This window comes from Salvelinus fontinalis, chromosome 42, assembly GCF_029448725.1.
Source record: "Salvelinus fontinalis isolate EN_2023a chromosome 42, ASM2944872v1, whole genome shotgun sequence".
Lineage (NCBI taxonomy): Eukaryota > Metazoa > Chordata > Actinopteri > Salmoniformes > Salmonidae > Salvelinus > Salvelinus fontinalis.
In genome coordinates, this window is record NC_074706.1 from 19344437 (window position 1) to 19356496 (window position 12060).

General features: G+C 43.3%; 1 protein-coding gene across 2 annotated transcripts; it reads right to left on the minus strand.

The window, feature by feature from the left end:
* Positions 1-641: 641 nt before the first annotated feature.
* On the minus strand, positions 642-5462 carry LOC129841470 (zinc finger protein with KRAB and SCAN domains 8-like). 2 transcript variants are annotated; one of them, XM_055909754.1, is made up of 4 exons: positions 4952-5462; positions 3810-3940; positions 3425-3601; positions 642-807 (listed from the first exon to the last, which is right to left on the minus strand). In XM_055909754.1, exons 1-4 carry the CDS (start codon positions 5226-5228, stop codon positions 646-648), a joined length of 747 nt encoding a protein of 248 aa, XP_055765729.1. In that variant the 5' UTR covers positions 5229-5462; the 3' UTR covers positions 642-645. The 2 variants fall into 2 exon arrangements, with proteins under 2 accessions (XP_055765729.1, XP_055765728.1); XM_055909753.1 differs by lacking the exon at positions 642-807 and having other exon boundaries at positions 1212-3601.
* Between the last annotated feature and the right edge of the window lie 6598 nt (positions 5463-12060).

Sequence of the window (12060 nt, forward strand, 5' to 3'; positions counted from 1 at the left end):
GCACCATGTCATTTCTCTCTCTCGTGTCCATTGGGCCCACCCTTCAACCTCATTGGAAAATGGTGCGAGGGGCTGAAGTACATTTGCTAGAACTTGAATTGCTAGGGGGCTGGCCCAGGTGGGGGGGAAATGGAACAACTTCAAGAAAACAGTCGCTTCCGTGGCAAATTGAAGGCAGTAATTCTGCACATAAATTATGCATGTATGAACTACTCATTGACACATCCAACCCAAAGCTGGAGGTTTAAACAATACACTACATGGCCAAGAGTATGTCCCTTCAAATTAGTGGATTCAGCTATTTCAGCCACAACCGTTGCTGACAGGTGTATAAAATCAAGCACACATCCATGCAATCTCCATAGACAAACATTGGCAGTAGAATGGCCCGTACTGAAGAGCTCAGTGACTTTTAATGTGGCACCGTCATAGGATGCCACCTTTCTAACAAGTCAGTTCGTCAAATTGCTATGGAACATCTTCTGATTAGGCAATGAGGGATTGCTATGAGTACTATGCAAGCATGTTAGTTGATTTGATTACTAAACACTTTTTTTTATTCAAAGGTATGATCCCACACTTAAGACAAAATGAATCAAGACCTGACCTAATACCATTAAGACAGTAGTTCACAGTGGGCTCACCTCAGTGAGACTGAGTGGTCCTGTGCTGCTCAGCTGGTTCCTCTATGGGTTCAAGAGAAGGTGTAGTCTGGTTGTCCTCCATGACCATGGTCTCCTCAGTGTTACCCAGATCCTCCTCACACACCTCCTCCTTCACCAGCAGCACCTCTGGACCCTCCTCCTCCTGGAAGAGAGAGGTAATACAGATTACACAGACATACACTCCATCAGGTACATACACACAGATAATAAACACACTTTCAACATGGAGTGTTTACCCATCCCTACTACATTTGAGTCCTATACTGTAGTTACAAAAATACTTAATTGTTGTTAAACCCATCATGGTGGACATAAATATGATGTTGTGGGTAAATATGAGTCAGCTATGATAGGTCAAAAGTCAGACAGACCTGACTAAACTATTTTGATGTGTACAGTAGGTGTTTGTTAGTGTCTGGGTTTGTGTCGGTATTTTTAGTAAGTGTATATTGGTTATAACGTGCTGTCAGGTGTATGCAGAATAGGGTGAAATCAGATGTGATGTATACTAAAGAGAGTCTCAATGAAAGTCTTAGAAAAGTCCCATTGTTTTTATTATTTTTATTAATAATTTTAAATACACCATATGAAAACCACACATGCACATGTCTCCACTACAAATCTGCTTGACACACTGCATTCATTTTCTCATTAAAAGGTTATTCGGGGGAAAAATTAAGTAGTTGAATTGAAGTAATGAAATAGGCATTTGTGAACATCATTTAGCCTACACAGTACTAACAATATCACCTTTACTTATTCCACATTTTGTTGTTACAAAGTGGGATTAAAATTTATTTGTCTTTTTTTCCCCCAATCTACACAAAATATTCTAAATGGCAAATTGGAAGAAAAATGTAACATTTGTAAAAAAATAAAAATAAAGTGAAAAATAAAACTAATATATCTTGATTCAACCCCTGAATACATAACATGTTAGAATCAAACACATTACGTAACACGTTTTAGGCTGTACAAAGTGTGTACAAAACATTGACACCTTCCTAATATTGAGTCCCCCCCCCGCTTTTGCCCTCAGAACAGCCTCAATTTGTTGGGGTATGGACTCTACAAGGTGTCGAAAGCATTCCACAGGGATTCTGGCCTTTGTTGACTCCAAATCTTCCTACAAGTTGGCTGACTGTCCTTTGGGTGGTGGACCATTCTTGATTGACACAGAAAACTGTTGAGTGTGGAAAAATCGAGCAGCGTTGCAGTATTGACACAAACCGGTGCTCCTGTCATCTACTACCATACCCCTTTCAAAGGCACTTAAATATTTTGTCTTGCCCATTCACAGACTGAATGGCAGACATACACAATCCATGTCTCAATTGTCACAAGGCTTAACAATCCTTCTTTAACCTGTCTCCTCCCCTTCCTCTACACTGATTGAAGTGGATTTAAAAAGTGACATCAATAAGGGATCAAAGCTTTCACCTGGTCAGTCTATGTCATGGAAAGTGCAGGTGTCCTTAATGTTTTGTACACTCAGTGTATATCACACATGTCTGGATGCAATATTCTACCCCAAAATATTCAACACTGAAATCTGTTACTTTGGTTATTCCAAATGATATTTTCTGCTGAAAATAATGAAAATTAATCTTTGTCTTTAATGCAGTGTTTGATCTAAACATCAGAAGCTATGGAGTGGAATGTTTTTTCTGCTAGTGTATTCTGAGGTAGCTCCTCTCTGACAACCTCTTCCCACAGTGCGTACAGGCGAACCGCCTTTCGCCCGTTTGGCCCTTCAGGTGCATCTTCAGCTGGTGCTGGCAGGAGATTCTGTTCTCACACTGGGGTCAGCTGTATTATTTCTCCCCTGTGTGGACCCTCTGGTGTCTCTTCAGGTGACCAGCCTGGGCGAAGCGCATGTGACACTGGGTACAGCCAAAGGGTTTCTCCCCTGTGTGGACCCTCTGGTGCTTCTTCAGGTTGCCAGCCTCAGCGAAGCGCATATGGCACTGGGTACAGCCAAAGGGTTTCTCCCCTGTGTGGACCCTCTGGTGGATCTCCACCTTCTGGGGGCAGCTGAAGCCTTTGTTACAGAACATGCATAGGAACCGTTTCTCTTTACTTTTGCCTGATGTTGCTCCTCTACCCCGTGCCTTGGCCTTTTGGCCCTTTGAGTTCAATAACTGATCGAAAAGAACGCTGTCCTGTGAATTGGAAGGTCCCATCGACGTGGACACTGACTCGCGATCCCTGACTGTGTGTAAAGGAGAGTGGGTCGTGACATTTGGATTTGTCTCTAAGCTTTCCCTGTAATCTAAGAAATCTCTGCCCTGTGAGTGTCTGTCTCCTAGGTGATTATCTGCATTCCATGTGGGAGGAACATCACCCTCCACTTTCACAGTCACTTCATCTACGACCAGACCTTCCTCTTTCTTATCTAGGCACCCTTCAGAGTATACACTACTACTGTACCGGTTCCAGTCCCCTCTGGACGGATCAGTGAGTGTCTCTAAGCCCAAGGGCATGATGCCAGGGTCCATCTCTGTAGTGTAAGAACAAGACAGATCATTGCCAGTCTCTAATGCGTCACCTGAGTCCCGAAGGGAATGAACAGTCCTCGGGCTTGGGTTATCGTGAAGTAAATACTCTGAGCCAGAAGCAGGAGGACAGCCTAGTCTCCCCAGCCCCAGTCTTTCTGGGTCTGATCTGTGGTCAGATCCTGTGCGTAAGAGCCTGTGTGTTACAGTTAAAGTATCCGTGTCTGTCTCTGACTTGAGGACGGCGTTCTGCGTTCCACTGACCTCCGTGATTCTGTGTCGGATCCTAGGCGGCGCTGGGGCGATGGTGGGTGGGTCCTTTGTGGCTACATGGGACTCTACAGCCGCCCGAGTCTGGGTGTCTCTGCTGTACCATGCGTCCTCCTCTCTTTCAGACCTCTCCAGCTTGACACCAGAACCTGCAGCCTCTGCATCTGCAGACTGGCACAAGAAGAGAGGAGGTTATCACGGGCACATGAGTTGAATTGGATAACAATGTTGTAGGGAAGTCTCACAAGCTCCCCTATGGCAGATACATGAGGATGTGCATGTAAGACAGTGAATACCTGAGGGGAGCCTTTCTGAAATAAACAGCCACATTTGATTTACAATGTTACCGTAATATTTCATGCAACACTATTACATTAACCTCTATTATGATAACTTGCTGGGTTGAGGTTCCACTCCCCTCATCAACAGTGATTGGTTGGTCATCTCTCCATGTATTGTGTCCTGCTGGCTTCACAAAGCTCCTGTGGCTTCCAGTGAGATGTCCTTCACCTGAGAGAGTGATTGGGGGAAAAGAGGTGTTGAGGTTAGCTACTGTCAATGCTTAATGGTATATTATACACTATTGACATGTTCTAGAATTGGCAAGGATATAACTTCTTGATATACAATTGATTGATTATGTTCCATGCATCACAGTTTTCGATGAGTAATTAATGGAAAATGCAGTAAATCAAGTTAGATAATGATAGTGTCGTACCATTTCATTTCAATCATATTTTTACCGCAGAACTTTTCATATGGACTACACTTGTATACATATTTGCCCATGATAGAAGTAGTCAGATATTAACTGTTCTGAGAAAGTAGCTGATTTTACCAAGTTTTAGATAATTGACATTAATGGTAAAAAAAAAAAAGTTTTTTTTTTTTTTTTTTTTTTTAATTATAAATTATAAAATAGTTTAACAACCCTGTTTGTAAGCTTTTAAATTATATACAACTCAATCGTTTATTTTCCAGTGATGAAGACATGGATGTCTCATGGTAGGGTGGGGTATGCAAAACAGGTCAACTTTGAGCACATCGATCTCCTAAATGTTTTGGTATTCAGGTCCAAAAGGTTACTTTCTGACTTCTTCTACCATGAGCAAATATGTAGAGAAAGTTTTGTTCAACTCAAAACGGGTGTGGTCAATAAGTGATTGAAATCAAATGGAACGACCCAATATCATATTCTAAACAGATTCTTGATTTACTACGTTATCTATTATTAGCGCACTTAAAACAATGTGATGTATGGAACATAATCAATCGAGCTATAAACAGAATGGTTTTGGTTAAGCTCATTTGGGGGGAGATGTGGAACGACCCTATTGTGTCTTTGGGCAAAATAACTAAGTAATCAGGTGAATTATTGCATACTAACTATCCAAAAACTTACCAAGATCCAATTCTGATTATCACATCTAAAGACACACATGCACAAAAGGGAACGGGGCTACATGCACTGAGCTATATGAACCAAGACAGCCTCCACAGCCTGGGCCTTGCAAAATGTACCTCTTGCCATTCCTCTGTATTGGTCGAGGATCTTGACACTACTGGGACGACTGGCGAGAACGCGCTCTTGCGTTGTCCTCTCTGCGCGCTCCCGTGCCACCTTCAGTTCTAGTAGTTTCCTCCGCAATGCCCTGTTTTCTTTCCGGCTTTGAGTTATTTCCAAACGAAACACTGCATAGTCGTCGTCTACGAGTTTACAGATCTCTGCCACGGCTGCATTCGCCAGCACCTCCATGATGGAGGCTATTTGAGTGTGAAAAACCAAACAGTCAGCCATTGTTAGCAGCTAACTTTACCTAAACAACATCAGCCAAGTCCTGTCTCCAACGCGAATCAAATACTACCTGGGGCAAGTATGTAATGCCGTGTAGTTAAATTAGTAATCTTTTCAGTTCTATAGGTTTAATAAATGTCTAAATAACAACAATATAACCGCTAACGTGAAAATTGTAACTGGTCAACGCTTACTTCCGTTTACTACTTCTTAGATGAGGTTTTGTTGCGAATTTCACGCAAATGTGTATTGCCGCCACCAACTGGATAGGAGTGAAAAAATGCACTAAACTATATTATGTGGAAGGGAAAATAACATTATTCCACACAAACTACCAACATTTTACAAAAACTACAAAAATCCCACTCCAGTCATTCAAAAACTCAAATACCTTGCTAAGGCTCTGGGACCTGAGAGGGTGAGACATCATCTACTACATCCCAACTGGCACATTATGTCATTATGATGATATATAATGGTCATATTCTGGTCAGGATGTCATATGACCAGTTTAAGATGTCCTTTTTTGAGAGAAAATGTGTACTACATCACATATGTCCAGATATGTGCACCAGGTCATTGCTCTCTCTCTCTCTCTCTCTCTGTCTCTCTCTGTCTCTCTGTCTCTGTCTCTGTCTCTCTGCTGTGTCTCTGTCTCTGTCTCTCTGCTGTGTCCACTGAGCCGTTAGGCTGCACTGCAACCTCATTGGACAATGCTGCGAGGGGCTGAAGTACATTGGCTAGAACTTGAATTGCCTAGGGGCTGGCCCAGATGGGGGGAAATGTAGAGAAAATGGCTTGGCACAACTTCAAAAATACAAACCAAATCAAATGTTATTTGTCACGTGTCGAATACAATGGAATGCTTACTTACAAGCCCTTAAACAACAATGCAGTTTTAAGAAAATACAAAAAAAAAGTAAGAGATAAGAATAACAAATTAAAGAGCAGCAGTAAATAACAATAGCGGGGCTATATACAGGGGGTACCGGTATCGAGGTAATTATGTACATGTAGGTAGAGTGGCTATGCATAGATAATAATAGAGAGTAGCAGCAGTGGGGTGGGGGGGGGGGGGGGGGGAATGCAATAGTCTGGGTAGCCATTTGATTAGCTGTTCAGGAGTCTTATGGCTTGTGGATAGAAGCTGTTTAGAAGCCTGACGGACCTAGACTTGGCGCTCCGGTACCGCTTGCCATTCGGTAGCAGAGAAATCAGTCTATGACTAGGGTGGCTGGAGTCTTTGACAATTTTTAGGGCTTTCCTCTGACACCGCCTGGTATAGAGGTCCTGGATGGCAGGAAGCTTGGCCCATGTGATGTACTGGGCTGTACGGACTACCCTCTGTAGTGCCTTGCGGTCAGAGGCCGAGCAGTTGTCATACCAGGCAGTGATGCAACCCGTCAGGATGCTCTCGATGGTGCAGCTGTAAAACCTTTTGAGTATCCAAGGACCCATGCCAAATCATTTTAGACTCCTGCGGGGAATAAGTTTTGTCGTGCCCTCTTCACGACTGTCTTGGTGTGCTTGGACCATGCTCCACTACAGCCCCGTCGATGAGAATAGGGGATGTGCTCGGTCTTCCTTTTCCTGTAGTCCGCAATCATATCCTTTTGTCTTGATCACGTTGAGGGAGAGGTTGTTGCTCCCTGTAGGCTGTCTCATAGTTGTTGGTGATCAGGCCTACCACTGTTTTGTCATCAGTAAACTTAATGATGGTGTTGGGGTCGTGCCTTGCCGTGCAGTCATGAGTGAACAGTTAGTACAGGAGGGGACTGAGCACGCACCCCTGAGGGGCCCACATGTTGAGGATCAGCGTGGCAGATGTGTTGTTACTTACCCTTACCACTTGGGGGTGGCCCGTCAGGAAGTCCAGGATCCAGTTGCAGAGGGCGGTGTTTAGTCCCAGGGTCCTTAGCTTAGTGATAAGCTTTGAGGGCACTATGGTGTTGAACGCTGAGCTGTAGTCAATGAATAGCATTCTCACTTAGTGTTCATTTTGTCCAGGTGGGAAAGGGCAGTGTGGAGTGCAATAGACTGCATCATCTGTGGATCTGTTGGTGCGTTATGCAAATTGGAGTAGGTCTAGGGTTTCTGGGATAATAGTGTTGATGTGAGCAATGACCAGCCTTTCAAAGCATTTCATGGCTACAGACGTGAGTGCTACGGGTCGGTAGTCATTTAGGCAGGTTACCTTAGTGTTCTTGGGCACAGGGACTATGGTGGTCTGCTTTTAACTTATTGGTATTACAGACTCAGACAGGGAGAGGTTGAAAATGTTAGTGAAGACACTTGCCAGTTGGTCAGCGCATGCTCGGAGTGCACGTCCTGGTAATCCGTCTGGCCCAGCGGCCTTGTGAATGTTGACCTGTTTAAAGGTCTTACTCTCATCGGCTGCGGAGAGCGTGATCACAGACTCGTTCGGAGCAGCTGATGCTCTCGCATGTTTCAGTGTTACTTGCCTCAAAGCGAGCATAGAAGATATTTAGCTCGTCTGGTAGGCTTGTGTCACTGGGCAGTTCTCAGCTGTGCTTCCCTTTGTAGTTTGTAATAGTTTGCAAGCCCTGTCACATCCGACGAGCGTCGAAGCCGGTGTAGTACGATTCGATCTTAGTCCTGTGTTGACGCTTTGCCTGTTTGATGGTTTGTCGGAGGGCATAGCGGGATTTCTTATAAGCTTCCGGGTTAGTCCCGCTCCTTGAAAGCGGCAGCTCTACCCTTTAGCTCAGTGCGAATGTTGCCTGTAATCCATGTCTTCTGGTTGGGGTATGTACGTACAGTCACTGTGGGGACAATGTCCTCGATGCACTTATTGATGAAGCCAGTGACTGATGGGGTTGACTCCTCAATGCCATCGGAAGAATCCCGGAACATATTCCAGTCTGTGCTAGCAAAACAGTCCTGTAGTTTAGTATCTGCTTCATCTGACCACTTTTTTTATAGACCCAGTCACTGGTGCTTCCTGCTTTAATATTTGCTTGTAAGTAGGAATCAGGAGGATAGAGTTATGGTCAGATTTGCAAAATGGAGCAATCAACAGTTGCTTCAAAACTGGGGATTTCGTGGCTAATTGAGGTAAGACAGTAATTCTGCTCATAGATTATGCATGAATGAACTACACATTGACACATCCAGCCCAAAACAGGAGATTTAAAAAATACACTACATGGCCAAAAGTATGTCCCTTCAAATGAGTGGATTCAGCTATTTCAGCCACAACCATTGCTGACAGGTGTATAAAATCGAGCACAGAGCCATGCAATCGCCATAGACAAACATTGACAGTGGAATGACCTGTACTGAAGATCTCAGTGACTTTCAACGTGGCACCGTCATTGCGGTACCGGAGCGCCAAGTCTAGGTCCAAAAGACTTCTTAACAGCTTCTACCCCCAAGCCATAAGACTCCTGAACAGCTAATCAAATGGCTACCCAGACTATTTGCATTGTCCCCACCTCTTTTACGCTGCTGCTACTCTCTGTTTATTATCTATGCATAGTCACGTTAACTCTACCTACATGTACATATTACCTCAAATACCTCTACTAACTGGTGCCCCCGCACATTGACTCTGTACCGGCAGCCCCTGTATATTGCCTCGCTATTGTTATTTTTTACTTATCTATTTTTACTTAACACTTCTTTTTCTTAAAACTGCATTTTTGGTTAAGGGCTTGTAAGTAAGCATTTCACTGTAAGGTCTACACCTGTTGTATTCGGTGCATGTGACAAATAAGATTTGATTTGACGCCACCATTCTAACAATTCAGTTGCCCTGGTCAACTGTAAGTGCTGTTATTGTGAAATGGAAACGTCTAGGAGCAACAACGGCTCAACCACGAAGTGGTAGGTCACACAAGTACACAGTATGGGAACGCCGAGTGCTGTAGCGCAGCACTGCCTCTGGAAGCAACGTCAGCACAAGAATCTTGGTTGGAAGCTACATGAAAATGGTTAATGGCCGAGCAGCCACACACAAGCTTAAGATCACCATGCTCAATGCAAAGCATCGGCTGGAGTGGTGTAATGCTCGCTGCCATTGGACTCTGGAGCAGTGAAAACGCATTCTCGAGTGATGAATCACGCTTCACCATCTGGCAGTCCAACGAATCTGGGTTTGGACGCCAGGAGAACGCTATCTGCCCGACTGCATAGTGCCAACTGTAAAGTTTGGTGGAGGATAAATAATGGTCTGGGGCTGTTTTTCATGGTTCCAGTGAAGGGAAATCTTAACGCTACAGCATACATTGATTACATTCTCAATGATTCTGTGCTTCCAACTTTGTGGCAACAGTTTGGGGAAGGCCCTTTCCTGTTTTAGCATGACAATTCCCCTGTGCACAAAGCAAGGTCCGTACAGAAATGGTTTGTCAAGATCGGTGTGGAAGAACTTGACTGGCCTGCACAGAGCCCTGACCTTAATCTAACACCTTTGGGATGAATAGGAATGCCGACTGCGAGCCAGGCCTAATTGCCCAACATCATTGCCCGACTTCACTAATGCTCTCGTGGCTGAATGGAAGCAAGTCCCCGCAGCAATGTTCCAACATCTAGTGGAAAGCCTTCCCAGAAGAGTGGAGGCTGTTATAGCAGATAAAGGGGGACCAACTCCACATTAATACCCATTATTCTGGAATGAGATGTTTGACGAGCAGGTGTCCACATACTTTTGGTCATACAAATGTACCAAAATACTAGGTTAATCTATAATGAGAATGCGTCCTCTAGTGCATAATTACGTTATTTCCTGACATTCGGGCACACCAGGGTGCCCGCATGGCGCTCTCTATAACGCCTTCTACGAGGGTCAGGGATTAGTGCCTGGTCAGGGATAATCAATACGTCTTTCGCCTCCGACTCATTGAAGTAGAAGTCCTCGTCCAAATCAAGGTTACTGATAGCCGTTCTGTTGTCCAGAAGCTCTTTTTAGTCATAGGAAACGATGGCGGAAACATATAAAAAAAGTTAAGACCAACGCAAAAAAACAACACAAAATAGCACACTTGGTCAGGACCCCGTAAAATGGCTGCCGTTTCCTCTGGCACCATACAATAATTTGTTACATCTTGGACGAATTGTAATTCATAACATATCATACGAAACAGATGATGGACTTCCACAAATGAATACCTACCATATGAAATGTAACATAACGTTTGCTCTGGTCCAACATTGAATCAACTTGGAAGTTCAAAGACACAGAGTACCTCCATAGGAGCCGCTGCTCCGTAGGTATAATTCTGTGGAATAAGAAGATGCCCAGCACTTCAAGGCAAGCTTCCTCCATCCTCTCTCTCCTCACCTGCAAAATGTAAACTGCATCTTGCAACCTACACTGTGACTGGCAGAATAGTGTGTGTGTTTGTCTTTCATTATGATTAAACCATGCTGTTACAGCAAAATACAATTTGCTTTTAACGATTTTCCAATATAGATTAAATTGCTTACCTGCTCCATAGCAAGCTGCTCAATCCGCACTGATTGGGGAAGTAATTTAATGTCGAGCTGTTTGGTTTTAATTCTCAGAGTAAAAAACTCTACGGACACTATGAAAGCTTAACCAAGTTTATTCTCCCAGAGGGTCAATACAGCTGCATTCAGACAAAAACATTTTCGCACAAGTGTATATATACTCTAATTTATATGCATTCCTCCTTCTCTCCAACCCTTACATCTTTTATGGTTCGACAGGAAGACGAAGTTTACCTTTACTATGTTACGTCTAGTCTATGAGACCAGGTTGGAACGCTTGACATCTCTAGCTTATTTATGAAACACATTCCAGACACGGGCTCTTGCTATTTTGCCATAACTAATTTGACAGAGAAATATCAGCTCGATAGGATAGCCAAATGCAGGTATCGATAATCTAGGCCCCGTTTACACTGAAGAGAAAGGATCTTATTGGTTGACGTTATATAGCTTAAATGGTGTGGTTAAATTAAAAAGGTATGCGAGCTGTTCTTTCAAATATGGTACTGCTTATTGCATTACACATCTAATCTCTTATGATCAGAATCTTTCAAGCAGAGAGCAGACTCGTTTAGAAAGAACAGTGTGTTAGCAAGAATAGAGTAGAAAATAATAATGAATTTATTCCATTTACATCACCTCAGTAAGGTAAATATGAAATTGCCCTTGTTCTAGCCTAGGTTTACGTCTCTCAAAAACCGGTCTTTACACAAACCTGTTTCAAATGACAATTTAACAAAGGGTTAATGAGTGTTATGTGGTTACCCTCTTACCCCAAGACACTTCACATGTTAACTGTAATACAGTAGGTATCATAAATATTCACCCACCTTGGACTTGTTCACATTTTGTAAAGTGGAATTGAAATTAGGTATATATTAGGTTTTATTTTTAATTAATATTAACAATTAAAAAAAAAAAAATCCACTTTGAGAGTATTTTCTGTAGGTTATTGACAAAAAATAACAAATTACTTTTAATTCCACTTTGTAACCAAATAAAATGTGAAGTAACCCAAGGGTGGTGAATACTTATGATACCCACTATGTCAGCTTAATAATGGTTCCCAGATATTCCCTGTGTATGTCTCAAGCCACACTGCTAAGATTTCTCCCCATTGTGGACACTCCTATGTCTGGAAGGAGACGCTCTTGTAACATAGTTTGCACTTGAAGGGCCTCTCCTTGGTGTGAACGGTCTTGTGCATCTTCACATAGTTCGCCTCAGTGAAGCGCTTGCCACTCGTGGGGCAGGCGTACAGTTTGTCAGTGTCCGTCCTAACACTCAGCCTCCCACGTTGTGACCCAATGACACCAGAGGGGATAGAATCAGGAGCCACCACCCTCAGGTGGTTAGTCTCTGA

Coding starts and splice junctions, on each gene's coding strand:
- LOC129841470 (XM_055909753.1), bottom strand. CDS start 5,228: ATGGCTGACTGTTTGGTTTTTCACACTCAAATAGCCTCCATCATGGAG. Junction 3,941..4,951: donor ATACAGAGGAATGGCAAGAG/GTACATTTTGCA, acceptor TCACTCTCTCAG/GTGAAGGACATCTCACTGGA. Junction 3,602..3,809: donor AGCAAGTTATCATAATAGAG/GTTAATGTAATA, acceptor TTCTTGTGCCAG/TCTGCAGATGCAGAGGCTGC.